This window comes from Convolutriloba macropyga, chromosome 13, assembly GCF_964194025.1.
Source record: "Convolutriloba macropyga chromosome 13, txConMacr16.3, whole genome shotgun sequence".
NCBI lineage: Eukaryota > Metazoa > Xenacoelomorpha > Acoela > Convolutidae > Convolutriloba > Convolutriloba macropyga.
The window spans coordinates 17515127-17533984 of NC_134480.1; the positions used below are offsets into that span (position 1 = coordinate 17515127).

Below are 18858 nucleotides of genomic sequence, written 5' to 3' on the forward strand. Positions count from 1 at the left end.
CCAAGAAAACAGACAAAACAGTCCCAAGAAAAAAGGCAAAATAGTTCCAAGAAAACAGACAAAACAGTCCCAAGAAAACAGACAAAACATTCCCAAAAAAACAGACAAAATAGTCCCAAGAAAACAGACAAAACAGTCCCAAGAAAACAGACAAGATAGTCCCAAGAAAACAGACAAAACAGTCCCAGGAAAACAGACAAAACAGTCCCAAGAAAACGAACAAAATAGTCCCAAGAAAACAGAGAAAATAGTCCCAAAAAACAGACAAAGCAGTCACAAGAAAACAGACAAAATAGACCCGAGAAAAAAGACAAAACAGTCCCAAGAAAACAGACAAAACAGTCCCAAGAAAACAGGCAAAACATTCCCAAGAAAACAGACAAAACAATCCCAAAAAAAACAGACAAAATAGTCCCAAGAAAACAGACAAAACAGTCCCAAGAAAACAGACAAAACAGTCCCAAGAAAACAGTTAAGATAGTCACAAGAAAACAGACAAAACAGTCCTAGGAAAACAGACAAAACAGTCCCAAGAAAAAAGACAAAATAGTCCCAAGAAAACAGACAAAACAGTCCCAAGAAAAAAGGCAAAATAGTTCCAAGAAAACAGACAAAATAGTCCCAAGAAAACAGACAAAACAGTCCCAAGAAAACAGACAAAACAGTCCCAAGAAAACAGACAAAATAGTCCCAAGAAAACAGTTAAGATAGTCCCAAGAAAACAGACAAAACAGTCCTAGGAAAACAGACAAAACAGTCCCAAGAAAACAGAGAAAATAGTCCCAAGAAAACAGACAAAACAGTCCCAAGAAAACAGTTAAGATAGTCCCAAGAAAACAGACAAAACAGTCCTAGGAAAACAGACAAAACAGTCCCAAGAAAAAAGACAAAACAGTCCCAAGAAAGCAGACAAAATAGACCCGAGAAAGAAGACAAAAAAAGTCCCAAGAAAACAGACAAAATATTCCCAAGAAAACAGTTAAAATAATTCCAAGAAAACAGACAAAACAGTCCCAAGAAAACACAAAAAATAGTCCCAAGAAAACAAACAAAACAGTCCCAAGAAAACAGACAAAATAGTCCCAAGAAAACAGACAAAATAGTCCCAAGAAAACAGACAAAATAGTCCCAAGAAAACAGACAAAACAGTCCCAAGAAAACAGACAAAACAGTCCCAAGAAAACAGACGAAATAGTCCCAAGAAAACAGACAAAACAATCCCAAGAAAACAGACAAAACAGTCCCAAGAAAAAAGGCAAAATAGTTCCAAGAAAACAGACAAAACAGTCCCAAGAAAACAGACAAAACATTCCCAAAAAAACAGACAAAATAGTCCCAAGAAAACAGACAAAACAGTCCCAAGAAAACAGACAAAACAGTCCCAAGAAAACAGTCAAGATAGTCCCAAGAAAACAGACAAAACAGTCCCAGGAAAACAGACAAAACAGTCCCAAGAAAACGAACGAAATAGTCCCAAGAAAACAGAGAAAATAGTCCCAAAAAAACAGACAAAGCAGTCACAAGAAAACAGACAAAATAGACCCGAGAAAAAAGACAAAACAGTCCCAAGAAAACAGACAAAACAGTCCCAAGAAAACAGGCAAAACATTCCCAAGAAAACAGACAAAACAATCCCAAAAAAACAGACAAAATTGTCCCAAGAAAACAGACAAAACAGTCCCAAGAAAACAGACAAAACAGTCCCAAGAAAACAGTTAAGATATTCCCAAGAAAACAGACAAAACAGTCCTAGGAAAACAGACAAAACAGTCCCAAGAAAAAAGACAAAATAGTCCCAAGAAAACAGAGAAAATAGTCCCAAGAAAACAGACAAAACAGTCCCAAGAAAACAGACAAAACAGTCCCAAGAAAACAGACAAAATAGTCCCAAGAAAACAGACAAAACAGTCCCAAGAAAACAGACAAAACAGTCCCAAGAAAACAGACAAAATAGTCCCAAGAAAACAGACAAAATAGTCCCAAGAAAACAGACAAAACAGTCCCAAGAAAAAAGGCAAAATAGTTCCAAGAAAACAGACAAAATAGTCCCAAGAAAACAGACAAAACAGTCCCAAGAAAACAGACAAAACAGTCCCAAGAAAACAGACAAAATAGTCCCAAGAAAACAGTTAAGATAGTCCCAAGAAAACAGACAAAACAGTCCTAGGAAAACAGACAAAACAGTCCCAAGAAAAAAGACAAAATAGTCCCAAGAAAACAGAGAAAATAGTCCCAAGAAAACAGACAAAACAGTCCCAAGAAAACAGTTAAGATAGTCCCAAGAAAACAGACAAAACAGTCCTAGGAAAACAGACAAAACAGTCCCAAGAAAAAAGACAAAATAGTCCCAAGAAAACAGAGAAAATAGTCCCAAGAAAACAGACAAAACAGTCCCAAGAAAACAGACAAAACAGTCCCAAGAAAACAGACAAAATAGTCCCAAGAAAACAGACAAAACAGTCCCAAGAAAACAGACAAAACAGTCCCAAGAAAACAGACAAAATAGTCCCAAGAAAACAGACAAAATAGTCCCAAGAAAACAGACAAAACAGTCCCAAGAAAACAGACAAAACAGTCCCAAGAAAACAGACAAAATAGTCCCAAGAAAACAGACAAAACAGTCCCAAGAAAACAGACAAAACAGTCCCAAGAAAAAAGGCAAAATAGTTCCAAGAAAACAGACAAAACAGTCCCAAGAAAACAGACAAAACATTCCCAAAAAAACAGACAAAATAGTCCCAAGAAAACAGACAAAACAGTCCCAAGAAAACAGACAAAACAGTCCCAAGAAAACAGGCAAAATAGTCCCAAGAAAACAGACAAAACAGTCCCAAGAAAACAGACAAAACAGTCCCAAGAAAAAAGGCAAAATAGTTCCAAGAAAACAGACAAAACAGTCCCAAGAAAACAGACAAAACATTCCCAAAAAAACAGACAAAATAGTCCCAAGAAAACAGACAAAACAGTCCCAAGAGTCCCAAGAAAACAGACAAAACAGTCCCAAGAAAACAGTCAAGATAGTCCCAAGAAAACAGACAAAACAGTCCCAGGAAAACAGACAAAACAGTCCCAAGAAAACGAACAAAATAGTCCCAAGAAAACAGAGAAAATAGTCCCAAAACAACAGACAAAGCAGTCACAAGAAAACAGACAAAATAGACCCGAGAAAAAAGACAAAACAGTCCCAAGAAAACAGACAAAACAGTCCCAAGAAAACAGGCAAAACATTCCCAAGAAAACAGACAAAACAATCCCAAAAAAACAGACAAAATAGTCCCAAGAAAACAGACAAAACAGTCCCAAGAAAACAGACAAAACAGTCCCAAGAAAACAGTCAAGATAGTCCCAAGAAAACAGACAAAACAGTCCCAGGAAAACAGACAAAACAGTCCCAAGAAAAAAGACAAAATAGTCCCAAGAAAACAGAGAAAATAGTCCCAAAAAACAGACAAAGCAGTCACAAGAAAACAGACAAAGCAGTCACAAGAAAACAGACAAAACAGTCCCAAGAAAACAGACAAAATAGTCCCAAAAAAACAGACAAAGCAGTCACAAGAAAACAGACAAAGCAGTCACAAGAAAACAGACAAAACAGTCCCAAGAAAACAGACAAAATAGTCCCAAAAAAACAGACAAAGCAGTCCCAAGAAAACAGACAAAATAGTCCCAAGAAAACAAACAAAACATTCCCCAAAAAAACAGACAAAATAGTCCCAAGAAAACAGACAAAACAGTCCCAAGAAAACAGTCAAGATAGTCCCAAGAAAACAGACAAAACAGTCCCAGGAAAACAGACAAAACAGTCCAAAGAAAACGAACAAAATAGTCCCAAGAAAACAGAGAAAATAGTCCCAAAAAAACAGACAAAGCAGTCACAAGAAAACAGACAAAACAGTCCCAAGAAAACAGAGAAAATAGTCCCAAAAAACAGACAAAGCAGTCACAAGAAAACAGACAAAGCAGTCACAAGAAAACAGACAAAACAGTCCCAAGAAAACAGACAAAATAGTCCCAAAAAAACAGACAAAGCAGTCACAAGAAAACAGACAAAGCAGTCACAAGAAAACAGACAAAACAGTCCCAAGAAAACAGACAAAATAGTCCCAAAAAAACAGACAAAGCAGTCCCAAGAAAACAGACAAAATAGTCCCAAGAAAACAAACAAAACATTCCCCAAAAAAACAGACAAAATAGTCCCAAGAAAACAGACAAAACAGTCCCAAGAAAACAGTCAAGATAGTCCCAAGAAAACAGACAAAACAGTCCCAGGAAAACAGACAAAACAGTCCAAAGAAAACGAACAAAATAGTCCCAAGAAAACAGAGAAAATAGTCCCAAAAAAACAGACAAAGCAGTCACAAGAAAACAGACAAAACAGTCCCAAGAAAACAGACAAAACAGAACCAAGAAAACAGACAAAGCAGTCACAAGAAAACAGACAAAACAGTCCCAAGAAAACAGACAAAATAGTCCCAAAAAAACAGACAAAGCAGTCCCAAGAAAACAGGCAAAATAGTTCCAAGAAAACAGACAAAATAGTCCCAAGAAAACAAACAAAACAGTCCCAAGAAAACAGGCAAAACATTCCCAAGAAAACAGACAAAACAATCCCAAAAAAACAGACAAAATAGTCCCAAGAAAACAGACAAAACAGTCCCAAGAAAACAGACAAAACAGTCCCAAGAAAACAGTCAAGATAGTCCCAAGAAAACAGACAAAACAGTCCCAGGAAAACAGACAAAACAGTCCCAAGAAAAAAGACAAAATAGTCCCAAGAAAACAGAGAAAATAGTCCCAAAAAACAGACAAAGCAGTCACAAGAAAACAGACAAAGCAGTCACAAGAAAACAGACAAAACAGTCCCAAGAAAACAGACAAAATAGTCCCAAAAAAACAGACAAAGCAGTCCCAAGAAAACAGACAAAATAGTCCCAAGAAAACAAACAAAACATTCCCCAAAAAAACAGACAAAATAGTCCCAAGAAAACAGACAAAACAGTCCCAAGAAAACAGTCAAGATAGTCCCAAGAAAACAGACAAAACAGTCCCAGGAAAACAGACAAAACAGTCCAAAGAAAACGAACAAAATAGTCCCAAGAAAACAGAGAAAATAGTCCCAAAAAAACAGACAAAGCAGTCCCAAGAAAACAGGCAAAACATTCCCAAGAAAACAGACAAAACAATCCCAAAAAAACAGACAAAATAGTCCCAAGAAAACAGACAAAACAGTCCCAAGAAAACAGACAAAACAGTCCCAAGAAAACAGTCAAGATAGTCCCAAGAAAACAGACAAAACAGTCCCAGGAAAACAGACAAAACAGTCCCAAGAAAAAAGACAAAATAGTCCCAAGAAAACAGAGAAAATAGTCCCAAAAAACAGACAAAGCAGTCACAAGAAAACAGACAAAGCAGTCACAAGAAAACAGACAAAACAGTCCCAAGAAAACAGACAAAATAGTCCCAAAAAAACAGACAAAGCAGTCCCAAGAAAACAGACAAAATAGTCCCAAGAAAACAAACAAAACATTCCCCAAAAAAACAGACAAAATAGTCCCAAGAAAACAGACAAAACAGTCCCAAGAAAACAGTCAAGATAGTCCCAAGAAAACAGACAAAACAGTCCCAGGAAAACAGACAAAACAGTCCAAAGAAAACGAACAAAATAGTCCCAAGAAAACAGAGAAAATAGTCCCAAAAAAACAGACAAAGCAGTCACAAGAAAACAGACAAAACAGTCCCAAGAAAACAGACAAAACAGAACCAAGAAAACAGACAAAGCAGTCACAAGAAAACAAACAAAACAGTCCCAAGAAAACAGACAAAATAGTCCCAAAAAAACAGACAAAGCAGTCCCAAGAAAACAGGCAAAATAGTTCCAAGAAAACAGACAAAATAGTCCCAAGAAAACAAACAAAACATTCCCAAAAAAACAGACAAAACAGTCCCAAGAAAACAGACAAAACAGTCCCAAGAAAACAGTCAAGATAGTCCCAAGAAAACAGACAAAACAGTCCCAGGAAAACAGACAAAACAGTCCAAAGAAAACGAACAAAATAGTCCCAAGAAAACAGAGAAAAAAAATTGTCCCAAAAAAACAGACAAAGCAGTCACAAGAAAACAGACAAAACAGTCCCAAGAAAACAGACAAAACAGAACCAAGAAAACAGGCAAAATAGTTCCAAGAAAACAGACAAAATAGTCCCAAGAAAACAAACAAAACATTCCCAAAAAAACAGACAAAATAGTCCCAAGAAAACAGACAAAACAGTCCCAAGAAAACAGACAAAACAGTCCCAAGAAAACAGTCAAGATAGTCCCAAGAAAACAGACAAACCAGTCCCAGGAAAACAGACAAAACAGTCCCAAGAAAACGAACAAAATAGTCCCAAGAAAACAGAGAAAATAGTCCCAAAAAAACAGACAAAGCAGTCACAAGAAAACAGACAAAATAGACCCGAGAAAAAAGACAAAACAGTCCCAAGAAAAAAGACAAAATAGTCCCAAGAAAACAGAGAAAATAGTCCCAAAACACAGACAAAGCAGTCACAAGAAAACAGACAAAATAGTCCCAAGAAAACAGACAAAAGAATCCAAAGAAAACAGATAAAAAAGTCCCAAAAAACAGACAAAATAGACCCGAGAAAGAAGACAAAAAAGTCCCAAGAAAACAGACAAAACAGTCCCAAGAAAAACAGGCAAAATAATTCCAAGAAAACAGACAAAAGAATCCAAAGAAAACAGATAAAACAGTCCCAAAAAACAGACAAAATAGACCCGAGAAAGAAGACAAAAAAGTCCCAAGAAAACAGACAAAACAGTCCCAAGAAAAACAGGCAAAATACTCCCAAGAAAACAGAGAAAATAGTCCCAAAAAACAGACAAAGCAGTCACAAGAAAACAGACAAAATAGTCCCAAGAAAACAGACAAAAGAATCCAAAGAAAACAGATAAAACAGTCCCAAAAACAGACAAAATAGACCCGAGAAAGAAGACAAAAAAGTCCCAAGAAAACAGACAAAACAGTCCCAAGAAAAACAGGCAAAATAATTCCAAGAAAACAGACAAAACAGTCCCAAGAAAACAGACAAAACAGTCCCAAGAAAACAGACAAAATAGTCCCAAGAAAACAGACAAAACAGTCCCAAGAAAACAGACAAAACAGTCCCAAAAAAACAGGCAAAATAGTTCCAAGAAAACAGACAAAATAGTCCCAAGAAAACAAACAAAACATTCCCAAAAAACAGACAAAATAGTCCCAAGAAAACAGACAAAACAGTCCCAAGAAAACAGAAAAAACAGTCCCAAGAAAACAGTCAAGATAGTCCCAAGAAAACAGACAAAACAGTCCCAGGAAAACAGACAAAACAGTCCCAAGAAAACAGTCAAGATAGTCCCAAGAAAACAGACAAAACAGTCCCAAGAAAACAGACAAAACATTCCCAAGAAAACAGACAAAATAGTCCCAAGAAAACAGACAAAACAGTCCCAAGAAAACAGACAAAACAGTCCCAAGAAAACAGACAAGATAGTCCCAAGAAAACAGGCAAAATAGTTCCAAGAAAACAGACAAAATAGTCCCAAGAAAACAAAAAAAACATTCCCAAAAAAAACAGACCAAATAATCCCAAGAAAACAGACAAAACAGTCCCAAGAAAACAGACAAAACAGTCCCAAGAAAACAGTCAAGATAGTCCCAAGAAAACAGACAAAACAGTCCCAGGAAAACAGACAAAACAGTCCCAAGAAAACGAACAAAATAGTCCCAAGAAAACAGAGAAAATAGTCCCAAAAAAACAGACAAAGCAGTCACAAGAAAACAGACAAAACAGTCCCAAGAAAACAGACAAAACAGTCCCAAGAAAACAGGCAAAATAGTTCCAAGAAAACAGACAAAATAGTCCCAAGAAAACAAACAAAACATTCCCAAAAAAACAGACAAAATAGTCCCAAGAAAACAGACAAAACAGTCCCAAGAAAACAGACAAAACAGTCCCAAGAAAACAGTCAAGATAGTCCCAAGAAAAAAGACAAAACAGTCCCAGGAAAACAGACAAAACAGTCCCAAGAAAACGAACAAAATAGTCCCAAGAAAACAGAGAAATTAGTCCCAAAAAAAGAGACAAAGCAGTCACAAGAAAACAGACAAAATAGACCCGAGAAAAAAGACAAAACAGTCCCAAGAAAAAAGACCAAATAGTCCCAAGAAAACAGAGAAAATAGTCCCAAAAAACAGACAAAGCAGTCACAAGAAAACAGACAAAATAGTACCAAGAAAACAGACAAAAGAATCCAAAGAAAACAGATAAAACAGTCCCAAAAAACAGACAAAATAGACCCGAGAAAGAAGACAAAAAAGTCCCAAGAAAACAGACAAAACAGTCCCGAGAAAAACAGGCAAAATAATTCCAAGAAAACAGACAAAACAGTCCCAAGAAAACAGACAAAACAGTCCCAAGAAAACAGACAAAATAGTCCCAAGAAAACAGAAAAAACAGTCCCAAGAAAACAGACAAAACAGTCCCAAGAAAACAGGCAAAATAGTTCCAAGAAAACAGACAAAACAGTCCCAAGAAAACAAACAAAACATTCCCAAAAAACAGAAAAAATAGTCCCAAGAAAACAGAAAAAACAGTCCCAAGAAAACAGACAAAACAGTCCCAAGAAAAAAGTCAAGATAGTCCCAAGAAAACAGACAAAACAGTCCCAGGAAAACAGACAAAACAGTCCCAAGAAAACGAACAAAATAGTCCCAAGAAAACAGAGAAAATAGTCCCAAAAAAACAGACAAAGCAGTCACAAGAAGACAGACAAAATAGACCCGAGAAAAAAGACAAAACAGTCCCAGGAAAACAGACAAAACAGTCCCAAGAAAACGAACAAAATAGTCCCAAGAAAACAGAGAAATTAGTCCCAAAAAAAGAGACAAAGCAGTCACAAGAAAACAGACAAAATAGACCCGAGAAAAAAGACAAAACAGTCCCAAGAAAAAAGACCAAATAGTCCCAAGAAAACAGAGAAAATAGTCCCAAAAAACAGACAAAGCAATCACAAGAAAACAGACAAAATAGTACCAAGAAAACAGACAAAAGAATCCAAAGAAAACAGATAAAACAGTCCCAAAAAACAGACAAAATAGACCCGAGAAAGAAGACAAAAAAGTCCCAAGAAAACAGACAAAACAGTCCCAAGAAAAACAGGCAAAATAATTCCAAGAAAACAGACAAAACAGTCCCAAGAAAACAGACAAAACAGTCCCAAGAAAACAGACAAAATAGTCCCAAGAAAACAGAAAAAACAGTCCCAAGAAAACAGACAAAACAGTCCCAAGAAAACAGGCAAAATAGTTCCAAGAAAACAGACAAAACAGTCCCAAGAAAACAAACAAAACATTCCCAAAAAACAGAAAAAATAGTCCCAAGAAAACAGAAAAAACAGTCCCAAGAAAACAGACAAAACAGTCCCAAGAAAAAAGTCAAGATAGTCCCAAGAAAACAGACAAAACAGTCCCAGGAAAACAGACAAAACAGTCCCAAGAAAACGAACAAAATAGTCCCAAGAAAACAGAGAAAATAGTCCCAAAAAAACAGACAAAGCAGTCACAAGAAGACAGACAAAATAGACCCGAGAAAAAAGACAAAACAGTCCCAAGAAAACAGACAAAACAGTCCCAAGAAAACAGGCAAAATAGTTCCAAGAAAACAGATAAAACAGTCCCAAGAAAACAGACAAAACATTCCCAAGAAAACAGACAAAACAGTCCCAGGAAAACAGACAAAACAGTCCCAAGAAAACGAACAAAATAGTCCCAAGAAAACAGAGAAAGTAGTCCCAAAAAACAGACAAAGCAGTCACAAGAAAACAGACAAATAGTCCCAAGAAAACAGACAAAAGAATCCAAAGAAAACAGATAAAACAGTCCCAAAAAACAGACAAAACAGTCCCAGGAAAACAGACAAAACAGTCCCAAGAAAACGAACAAAATAGTCCCAAGAAAACAGAGAAAATAGTCCCAAAAAAACAGACAAAGCAGTCACAAGAAGACAGACAAAATAGACCCGAGAAAAAAGACAAAACAGTCCCAAGAAAACAGACAAAAAGTCCCAAGAAAACAGGCAAAATAGTTCCAAGAAAACAGATAAAACAGTCCCAAGAAAACAGACAAAACATTCCCAAGAAAACAGACAAAACAGTCCCAGGAAAACAGACAAAACAGTCCCAAGAAAACGAACAAAATAGTCCCAAGAAAACAGAGAAAGTAGTCCCAAAAAACAGACAAAGCAGTCACAAGAAAACAGACAAAATAGTCCCAAGAAAACAGACAAAAGAATCCAAAGAAAACAGATAAAACAGTCCCAAAAAACAGACAAAACAGTCCCAAGAAAACAGACAAAATAGTCCCAAGAAAACAGACAAAACAGTCCCAAAAAACAGACAAAATAGACCCGAGAAAGAAGACAAAATAGTCCCAAGAAAACAGACAAAACAGTCCCAAGAAAAAAGGCAAAATAGTTCCAAGAAAACAGACAAAACAGTCCCAAGAAAACAGACAAAACAGTCCCAAGAAAACAGACAAAACAGTCCCAAGAAAACAGACAAAATAGTCCCAAGAAAACAGACAAAACAGTCCCAAGAAAACAGACAAAACAGTCCCAAGAAAACAGCCAAAATAGTTCCAAGAAAACAGACAAAACAGTCCCAAGAAAACAAACAAAACATTCCCAAAAAAAACAGACAAAATAGTCCCAAGAAAACAGACAAAACAGTCCCAAGAAAACAGACAAAACAGTCCCAAAAAAAAGTCAAGATAGTCCCAAGAAAACAGACAAAACAGTCCCAGGAAAACAGACAAAACAGTCCCAAGAAAACGAACAAAATAGTCCCAAGAAAACAGAGAAAATAGTCCCAAAAAAACAGACAAAGCAGTCACAAGAAAACAGACAAAATAGACCCGAGAAAAAAGACAAAACAGTCCCAAGAAAACAGACAAAACAGTCCCAAGAAAACAGGCAAAATAGTTCCAAGAAAACAGATAAAACAGTCCCAAGAAAACAGACAAAATATTCCCAAGAAAACAGACAAAACAGTCCCAAGAAAACGAACAAAAAAGTCCCAAGAAAACAGAGAAAATAGTCCCAAAAAACAGACAAAGCAGTCAAAAGAAAACAGACAAAATAGTCCCAAGAAAACAGACAAAAGAATCCAAAGAAAACAGATAAAACAGTCCCAAGAAAACAGACAAAATAGTCCCAAGAAAACAGACAAAACAGTCCCAAGAAAACAGACAAACTCGTCCCAAATAAACAGGCAAAATAGTTCCAAGAAAACAGACAAAACAGTCCCAAGAAAACAGACAAAACATTCCCAAGAAAACAGACAAAATAGTCCCAAGAAAACAGACAAAACAGTCCCAAGAAAACAGACAAAACAGTCCCTAGAAAACAGACAAGATAGTCCCAAGAAAACAGACAAAACAGTCCCAGGAAAACAGACAAAACAGTCCCAAGAAAACGAACAAAATAGTCCCAAGAAAACAGAGAAAATAGTCCCAAAAAAACAGACAAAGCAGTCACAAGAAAACAGACAAATTAGTCCCAAGAAAACAGACAAAACAGTCCCAGGAAAACAGACAAAACAGTCCCAAGAAAACGAACAAAATAGTCCCAAGAAAACAAAGAAAATAGTCCCAAAAAACAGACAAAGCAGTCACAAGAAAACAGACAAAATAGTCCCAAGAAAACAGACAAAAGAATCCAAAGAAAACAAATAGAACAGTCCCAAAAAACAGACAAAACAGTCCCAAGAAAACAGACAAAATAGTCCCAAGAAAACAGACAAAACAGTCCCAAGAAAACAGACAAAACAGTCCCAAATATACAGGCAAAATAGTTCCAAGAAAACAGACAAAACAGTCCCAAGAAAACAGACAAAACATTCCCAAGAAAACAGACAAAATAGTCCCAAGAAAACAGACAAAACAGTCCCAAGAAAACAGACAAAACAGTCCCTAGAAAACAGACAAGATAGTCCCAAGAAAACAGACAAAACAGTCCCAAGAAAACAGACAAAACAGTCCCAAGAAAACAGCCAAAATAGTTCCAAGAAAACAGACAAAACAGTCCCAAGAAAACAAACAAAACATTCCCAAAAAAACAGACAAAATAGTCCCAAGAAAACAGACAAAACAGTCCCAAGAAAACAGACAAAACAGTCCCAAAAAAAGTCAAGATAGTCCCAAGAAAACAGACAAAACAGTCCCAGGAAAACAGACAAAACAGTCCCAAGAAAACGAACAAAATAGTCCCAAGAAAACAGAGAAAATAGTCCCAAAAAAACAGACAAAGCAGTCACAAGAAAACAGACAAAATAGACCCGAGAAAAAAGACAAAACAGTCCCAAGAAAACAGACAAAACAGTCCCAAGAAAACAGGCAAAATAGTTCCAAGAAAACAGATAAAACAGTCCCAAGAAAACAGACAAAACATTCCCAAGAAAACAGACAAAACAGTCCCAAGAAAACGAACAAAATAGTCCCAAGAAAACAGAGAAAATAGTCCCAAAAAACAGACAAAGCAGTCAAAAGAAAACAGACAAAATAGTCCCAAGAAAACAGACAAAAGAATCCAAAGAAAACAGATAAAACAGTCCCAAGAAAACAGACAAAATAGTCCCAAGAAAACAGACAAAACAGTCCCAGGAAAACAGACAAACTCGTCCCAAATAAACAGGCAAAATAGTTCCAAGAAAACAGACAAAACAGTCCCAAGAAAACAGACAAAACATTCCCAAGAAAACAGACAAAATAGTCCCAAGAAAACAGACAAAACAGTCCCAAGAAAACAGACAAAACAGTCCCTAGAAAACAGACAAGATAGTCCCAAGAAAACAGACAAAACAGTCCCAGGAAAACAGACAAAACAGTCCCAAGAAAACGAACAAAATAGTCCCAAGAAAACAGAGAAAATAGTCCCAAAAAAACAGACAAAGCAGTCACAAGAAAACAGACAAATTAGTCCCAAGAAAACAGACAAAACAGTCCCAGGAAAACAGACAAAACAGTCCCAAGAAAACGAACAAAATAGTCCCAAGAAAAAAAAAAGAAAATAGTCCCAAAAAACAGACAAAGCAGTCACAAGAAAACAGACAAAATAGTCCCAAGAAAACAGACAAAAGAATCCAAAGAAAACAAATAGAACAGTCCCAAAAAACAGACAAAACAGTCCCAAGAAAACAGACAAAATAGTCCCAAGAAAACAGACAAAACAGTCCCAAGAAAACAGACAAAACAGTCCCAAATATACAGGCAAAATAGTTCCAAGAAAACAGACAAAACAGTCCCAAGAAAACAGACAAAACATTCCCAAGAAAACAGACAAAATAGTCCCAAGAAAACAGACAAAACAGTCCCAAGAAAACAGACAAAACAGTCCCTAGAAAACAGACAAGATAGTCCCAAGAAAACAGACAAAACAGTCCCAGGAAAACAGACAAAACAGTCCCAAGAAAACGAACAAAATAGTCCCAAGAAAACAGAGAAAATAGTCCCAAAAAACAGACAAAGCAGTCACAAGAAAACAGACAAATTAGTCCCAAGAAAACAGACGAAAGAATCCAAAGAAAACAGATTAAACAGTCCCAAAAAACAGACAAAATAGTCCCAAGAAAACAGACAAAATAGTCCCCAGAAAACAGACAAAACAGTCCCAAGAAAACAGACAAAACAGTCCCAAGAAAACAGACAAAATAGTCCCAAGAAAACAGACAAAACAGTCCCAAGAAAACAGACAAAACAGTCCCAAGAAAACAGGCAAAATAGTTCCAAGAAAACAGACAAAACATTCCCAAGAAAACAGACAAAACATTCCCAAGAAAACAGACAAAATAGTCCCAAGAAAACAGACAAAACAGTCCCAAGAAAACAGACAAAACAGTCCCAAGAAAACAGACAAGATAGTCCCAGGAAAACAGACAAAACAGTCCCAGGAAAACAGACAAAACAGTCCCAAGAAAACGAACAAAATAGTCCCAAGAAAACAGAGAAAATAGTCCCAAAAAACAGACAAAGCAGTCACAAGAAAACAGACAAAATAGTCCCAAGAAAACAGACAAAAGAATCCAAAGAAAACAGATAAAACAGTCCCAAAAAACAGACAAAATAGACCCGAGAAAGAAGACAAAAAAGTCCCAAGAAAACAGACAAAACAGTCCCAAGAAAAACAGGCAAAATAATTCCAAGAAAACAGACAAAACAGTCCCAAGAAAACAGAAAAAATAGTCCCAAGAAAACAGAGAAAACAGTCCCAAGAAAACAGACAAAATAGTCCCAAGAAAACAGACAAAATAGTCCCAAGAAAACAGACAAAGTAGTCCCAAGAAAACAGACAAAGCAGTCCCAAGAAAAAAGACAAAACAGTCCCAAGAAAACAGACAAAATAGTCCCAAGAAAACAGACAAAACAGTCCCAAGAAAACAGACAAAACAGTCCCAAAAAAACAGCCAAAATAGTCCCAGAAAAACAGACAAAACAGTCCCAAGAAAACAGACAAAACAGTCCCAAGAAAACAGACAAAATAGTCCCAGGAAAACAGACAAAACAGTCCCTGACCAAATAGTCCAAACTAAAGGTATAGTCAAGCATATGCACATCAATTAACAAAGAAAACCTTTAAGTTATTCACTTGATTGTAAATGGGACTGCTTTGTCTGGGACTGTTCTGTCCGCACACGAGAAACATACCCGGCGGATTGCCGGAAAATAGCCGCCGTTGATTGCAATAAGCATGATTGGGATTGAAAGAATAGAAGATATTGAAAAAAAAAAATTTTGTACATAAATATTTTTTAAGTCCGATTTATTTTGATGGCATTTCGTAGTTGAACATACTTCTGTTTCTTAGAGAGAGGCTACAGGGGCTACTATCAATACCAATAAGTATTAGAGATGGTTACTAAGACTTATAGGAACGACGTTCAATTAGCGGGCATCTAAAATTGGTCTTTATGTGTTTATCCCGTTTCTATTTCTGACTTCAATTTTTTATACTGACTCTGTTCATTTTGAATTGCTTTGCTGAGCAACTGATGTTCAAATTCACTTTAAGCAGAATTAGAGAAGAGAGAAACTGGCTTAGAGAAGTCAAAAAGATTTCACGCAAAATGTCGAAAAAGCGGCAAAATGGTAAAGCGAAAAAAAGTTCGACGAAGTAAACAAAAAATAGGAGCGCTATAATAGCCGGCTGAGAAGATGAGGGCTAGGGTGGCTATTAATAATCCATTTTGTGGGTTCTTCAAATTTCTAAGACAACTCCGCGAAATATGAATCATATATAATTTCCCCGATTCCATCAAAAAGCAGGGTTTTTCAGAGCATTTTTATGGAATTGTATGTTAGTAATTTTGATAGGATCAGTTATGATTTCCTTGGTCCCATGCAAGGAGCGTACTAGGAAATACGTTATAATTTGTATGACGTCATATATGATCATTTGTAGCATTGAATGGTCATTTGGGAAATTTGATTGGGAGCCGCTAAGGGTCAAATTTTCTAAGCTTGTTCACCTTGTGTCGTCAGTTGGGTTGAATGTCTCGTTGTCCGAGTCCAGTTTCTTGGCCTCGTCGAATCTCAGGTTCTTGGCCTCTCCAGCTTTCACCTTCTTTGCCTCCGAGCTCTTCTCTTTTCCCATTAAAATGTCTTTTCTCAGCTGTTCATTGTCACCCAGACCTGGCACATTTTATTATATAATCATAAATACTTCTAATTGGATTTTTTTCTTTTTCAGTGAAACGAAATTTGAAATTTCATACACCTTGTTAAGAACATGGTAAATCTTGCCAAGATCATATCATGATTTACACTGAAATGTTGGTATTTCAAGTTCTTGGCAAGATGTTTCAAGTTTTGCAAGAGATGCCAAGATCATGCTCTTCTTAAGCTGTATCAAGTTTCGAATCACTGGGTTCCCTCAGGTAATATTTTTGAGTTCATTAGCCTGTGTGAATAAATTATACTATACTATTTTTTTCTGAAAAAAAATTGCATAAAGGATTATAGTTGGCTGTGCGGTATTAGAGCTGGATTACTCCTGCATAAATTCAGCGTATTATTTCTCCCATAAACATAGCGCTTTTGCAAAATATTTTAGTACGGTTTCGGAAAAAAGAACCACTGAAAAACTTCTTAATTTTAGCTAGGAAATAAAGCCCCACGGAAATAAATCCCTTCTTGACCATTGAGCTGTTAATTTAGCGCATTTGGTCATGCATCGAGGGCCAAGTCCCAACCTTAGTGGCCTGTGGGACTTGATATGAAACTGTCACAACCAAACAAGCGATCACCGCCAAAATTGAATTCTGAAAAGGGTCGTGGGGGTTTATTTCCTAGACCCATTAATTAACAAAATTAACCTAGGAATCCTGCTTGATATATTGAGACTCAATAGTGTGTCTCTATATCTCTGGAATGTCCCCCAAATACAATATCCGACGTCATCAGTGTGCGCAGCGTTTTGTATACATTTTTTTCGATTCTTTTCCGCTAGTAATATATAGCCGAAATTTAGGTGCAACTTTTATAACTAGGTCCCTGTTATAATAGATCAATAACCATATTTGCAGCACTTTCCAAATAATCAAAATATTAATGTCTGATTTTATGTTTTAGGCTTTTACGCTTGAATTGCCCTACCTTTCATTCGTACAGCTAGCTTGTTGTCGGATGCCATTTTGTCATAGTACCTGGCCATCTTTCCCACTGCCTTCACTTTGTTCAACAGGGAATCATCCATCTCACTAATCCGAGACAACTCCTCCTACCCAAACAGGTCATAACAGAATTTGTCTCATGAATCAATTGTGCGGGTATAAGAATTAGCCCATTAAACCACCTAACTTGTTCACATCCTGGTTATACTTGACAATCTTGCAAGTGTTACAAGAAAAAAAAATGCAAAAACTTTTCAATTTTAAAAAATGTCAAGATTTATAATGGAAACCGAGCTTAAACAAAAGCTCACTAACGTCGAGCAAAATTAAACTAAAGAACAAAAAAAAACTCAAACCGGAAACCACTGAGATACAATTTAACAAAAAGGACATTAATTATTTACTTGGCAAAAAAGAAAAATTCTTAAGAACACGAGGCTTCAAAGTTATTAAAACACGTAACCATATGTTGGAATCCAAGAAAACACAACAAAATTTTACCATTAGAAAGAATAAAAATCTTTGTAAAAAATATATTAGAAGTTAAACTGACAAATGTTAAATAAATGCAGGCAAGATTTAAAGCTCCTTGAGGTTTGTAGAAAAAAATGTCTCTAAAAAGAAACATTTATCTAACAACTGAACTCATCAAACAACTTCAAATATACCTCATTAGAGAAAGAAACATAATCGACAAACGTCGGGCGAACTGCTCTCAAACGACCGGCGAGCGGTTTGCTCCGTCAGTAGCTAGCGACGGTTTAGTGAGGCTAGCTTTAGCTGAATTGAAGGGGCGTGAGGGAAGCGCAGTGGACAAGGGTGCGCCGCAGAGGTGAAAAACAATCCATTACATCTAGAAAGTACACAATAACATATAATCAAACCCTATGCCTTGGAGGTTCCTTGGCTCTTGCGGCTGGAAATCCTAAAAAATGACAAATATTTCGAGAAAAAATTTTTATCTTTTTTTAACTTTTATCGCAAAAATTCTAAAAAATGTGATAATATAAAAAATGGCCAATAAAAAATCTCCAGTATCTTATTATCAAACCTTAAAAAGGGTTTTCTGGCACTTGAGGCTGAAAAAAAAACCTGAAAATTGATAATAAAATCCATAAGAAATTGAAAAAAAAACTGCAAGTTTCTCAAAAAAATGCCAAAATTCGTAATGCTACAATTTTAAAAAACATTCCCTTACATCTACAAACTATGCATTAGTCTGTTAAAAAACACTAGAGGCAGTTCCTTGTTTTCCAGCCTGCAGAAACTTAAAAAATGACAAAAACTTTCAAAAAACCTGAAAAGGATGCAAGGTTTATCAAAAAATTGCTAAAATAAGCGATAATAAAAAGTTGAAAACAGTTTCATGGCCTAAAACATATTTTATTAAATTACAGTCAAACTCTAGAGGAGGTTCTCTTACCCCTGAGACTGAAAAATGACAAAAAATTTCGAATAAATTAAAAAAAATAGCAAATTTTATCAAAAAGTTGCAAAAACGTGTAACATTAAAAAATTTAAATTTATTGCAAAGCCAATAAAACTTTCGTCAGTAAATTACTATCAAACCCCAAAGGAGGTTCTCTGACCCCTGAGACTCAAAGAACCTGAATAGGGACAATAAGTGTCAAAAGAAATTGACAAAAAATAAAAATTTTGCGAAAAAAAGCTTAAAACTCGCGATATTAAAAAATTAAAAATTCTATTAGATCTAAAAACTACCCACTAACTTATTATAAATTGCTGGAGGAGGGTTATTGGCTCCTGAGACTGGAGAAACCTAACAAAATACAATAAAATTTTGAAAAACATGAAAAAAATGCAATGTTTATCAAAAAATTGCTATAATGTGCGATATTAAAAAGTTGAAAACAGTTCGACGGCCCAAAACATATTTTACTAAATTACAATCAAACTCTAAAAGAAGATCTCTTACCCCTGAGACTGAAAAATGACAAAAAGTTTCGAAAAAATTGAAAAAAATAGCAAATTTTATCAAAAAGATGCAAAAACGTGTGACATTAAAAAAATTAAATTTATTGCAAAGCCAATAAAACTTTTTTCAGTAAATTACTATCAAACCCTAAAGGAGGTTCTCTGACCCCTCAGACTCAAAGAACCTGAATAGGGACAATAAGTGTCAAAAGAAATTGACAAAAA

General features: G+C 35.9%; 1 protein-coding gene across 1 annotated transcript in view; it reads right to left on the reverse strand.

The window, feature by feature from the left end:
• LOC142351643 (protein phosphatase 3 catalytic subunit alpha-like) overlaps positions 1–18858 on the reverse strand; it is a 205726-nt gene that overhangs the window by 69102 nt on the left and 117766 nt on the right. Inside the window, exons 7-8 of the mRNA XM_075403782.1 lie at positions 16682–16805; positions 15556–15718 (exon numbers count right to left, since the gene is read on the reverse strand). Coding sequence (XP_075259897.1) covers positions 15556–15718; positions 16682–16805 — 287 coding nt within the window. The remainder of the gene's footprint in view (positions 1–15555; positions 15719–16681; positions 16806–18858) is intronic.